Source organism: Mirounga leonina, unplaced genomic scaffold, assembly GCF_011800145.1.
Source record: "Mirounga leonina isolate KUSES-001 unplaced genomic scaffold, KU_Mleo_1.0 Mir_268, whole genome shotgun sequence".
In the NCBI taxonomy this organism is placed as follows: domain Eukaryota; kingdom Metazoa; phylum Chordata; class Mammalia; order Carnivora; family Phocidae; genus Mirounga; species Mirounga leonina.
The window spans coordinates 176,012-178,715 of NW_023270649.1; the positions used below are offsets into that span (position 1 = coordinate 176,012).

At 66.8% G+C, this 2,704-nt stretch overlaps 1 protein-coding gene across 2 annotated transcripts in view; it reads right to left on the minus strand.

Annotated features, from left to right (window-relative positions):
- Positions 1-2,704, minus strand: part of PPP2R3B (protein phosphatase 2 regulatory subunit B''beta) — a 48,640-nt gene that overhangs the window by 26,927 nt on the left and 19,009 nt on the right. For both annotated transcript variants that reach the window (XM_035029625.1, XM_035029626.1), the window contains exon 2: positions 258-443. In XM_035029625.1, the coding sequence (XP_034885516.1) occupies positions 258-443 (186 nt within the window). The remainder of the gene's footprint in view (positions 1-257; positions 444-2,704) is intronic.

Sequence of the window (2,704 nt, forward strand, 5' to 3'; positions counted from 1 at the left end):
GGGCCGCACGGGAGAGACACGGGCCGCACGGGAGAGACACGGGGCCGCATCAGTGCATAGAAAGGCCTGCGCTCAGCCTCTGGGGACGGGCCCTAGAAGACGCAGGCGTTAACGCTCGCTGAACCTGGGACAGCGACCCATGCCGTGCGTCCTTCAGGACGGAGGACGAACATTCGCACAAGATCCCTATTTGTGCTTCGGAATGGACGCGAGTAGGAATCAGAGCAGCGAACGTCCGCACACTCGTGGGCGCCCACCTTGGCCACTCGGCCCATGTCCTCCATCCTGGCTCTCTCGTGCGGGAACTGTGCGAAAGTCCGCTCGATCTTGGTGATGACGGCGTCGATGTTCACCGTGTCCTTTGGACGGCCTCGAGGGAAGTAGAACGTTGGAATGCTCTGGCTGGTGGCGGGCGGCAGGGGCTCCTCCTTCTTCGCCTGAACCTAAGACATAAAACAGACGGCACCACATGAGAACCTGTAAGCGTCCCGTGTCTTCACGCGCACGCGTAATCAGCAGGGGTGAGCCGGTTGGAAAGCAAATGCACCGAGCACCACCTCTGACCTGAGTGTGGACACACGACTCCACAGAGTCCCTGCGGGAGGACAGACGGCCCGCCAGTGAGCGCCACACTCCCCCGCGGGCCCTCGCTGCCGAGCCTCCTGCAGTCCCGCCTCGGCCGGGACCCCTCAGGACGGGGACAGGGATGCCCGGGCTGACTGAGAGGCCGACGCGGGTGCTCGCGGAGAACCTGCCCCGAGTCCTCCCGGGGGTCAGGCCGGCCAGGTGGTCACTAACGCGCAGGTGATCGCATGCAGGAACGGGTGAACTGCGTGGGCCGCGCACACAAGGAGTCACCTGCTCCCACGGTACCCGTCCTGGCGTGGGACGCACCCACCGCCCTACCTGCGGTGTCTCTCTGGGGAGAACAGGGCCGTCCGTGGCCTGAGGCTCTCTCTGCAAGGCCCCCACAGCAGCCCACAGCCCGAGCCGCCAGCCTTGGCGGCGTGGCCGGACGTCCGACGCAGCTTCCCACCACCGTGGCGTCGGCACGTCCCCAGTGGCCGCCGCGTGCCGGCATGCTGCTTGGCAGACCGCTCTGCACACAAAGCAGGGCTGCGGCACAGAAGTCCCCTACGCAGACGTGACTGCTCAGGTCAACCATGGAGGAAACGTCCGTGCAGAGTCGGCCTGGAGCCTGGTGCCGGGCCAGGTGTGGGGGCCCGAGGCTGGGCGCCCCGCTGGGTGCGCTTGGTGAACCCACCGCCCTGTCTCTGCAGGCCACGGTCCCCCCGCGGCGCTCGGCGGCGTGTCCCAGGCTGAGCCAGGACGGAGCACTTTCCTGCCACCACACACAGCTGCCCTGAGCCGCGGGCGTGGACGGCTGAGAACCGCGCATCCGGCCATCCCGGCTGAAGTGATGCGGGAGCCCAGTCCAGCCCACAGATGCCTGTCCCGTCCACACCCTGCGTTCTGTGGGTCGGGACACGAGGCCACGGCCACACGTGGCAGAGGCGGCCCAGCACCCTAGCGGGAAGTGCGGGAGGCCACGCGGGGAGGACGAGGGAAGAGGGGAATGCGGAAGGGCACACGCTGGCTGACGCCTGCTGAGCTCCACGTACATGGCAGCAAGGCCGGGCCTGCCGCAACCCGTGAGCCTGGGCTGGTGGAGGGCACACCCGAACATCCGCGGGCACCAGAGGCGACGGCTGACCCGCGGGCAGGCTCCCGGGAGCGCAGAGCGCCCAAGCCCTGCTGTGGCCACAGCTGAGGGAGGGACCCGCACAGCAACCCCACCCAGTGAGGAGAAGGGGTCCTCCCGTTGTGCCTGGGGTGCTCAGAGCACAGCGAACATGCCCACCGGCCGTGCCCATGGGTGCAGGGAACAGACCACACGGTCTGCCACAGCACGCTGTCAGCAAGCCCGGTCCTGCACGTGTCTGGTACCGCTTCCCCATGGGACCCTTCACCCGCCGTGCGGGACCCCGTCCCTGCAGGATCCTTCACCCACCGTGCGGGATCCCCCTTCATGCTGCCGAGCGGGACCCCGTCACTGCTCCGTGACAGCCACAGAGACAGTCCCCATGCTCCACAGTCACAGTCCAGTGCTGTCCCCGTGCCCCGAGGTCACGGCTCAGAGACCGTCTTCCGTCAACCTCAGTCACACGGCAGGACAGTCCCCATCGTCCTGGCTCACACATCAGAGACAGTCCTGTGTCCCCTCAGTCCCACGTCAGGAGGGTCCCCATTGTCCGGCGTCCCACATCAGGGATGGTCCTGTGTCCCCTCAGTCCCACGTCAGGAGGGTCCCCATTGTCCGGCGTCCCACATCAGGGATGGTCCTGTGTCCCCTCAGTCCCACGTCGGGACGGTCCTGTGTCCCCTCAGTCACACATCAGGAAGATCCCCATTGTCCGGCGTCCTACATCAGGAACGGTCCTGTGTCCCCCTCAGTCGCAGGGCAGGGACGGACCCGTCATCAGGTCATTCCCTCTACTCCTCGGTGCTCAGAGGCCTCCCCTTCCAAGACTCAGGCACGTTTTCGTGAGACGCGTTCTCTGTTCAGCCACCGCGGGGGCAGGCGTAATCGAACACAGCAGCGTCCGGCGTCCGGGGCCTTGAACCTTCGTACAGAGAGCAAGCGCACGCAGGAGCACACGGAGAGATGCAAACCAGGGGAGTGTGGTGTGGGGGTGGGGGGGGG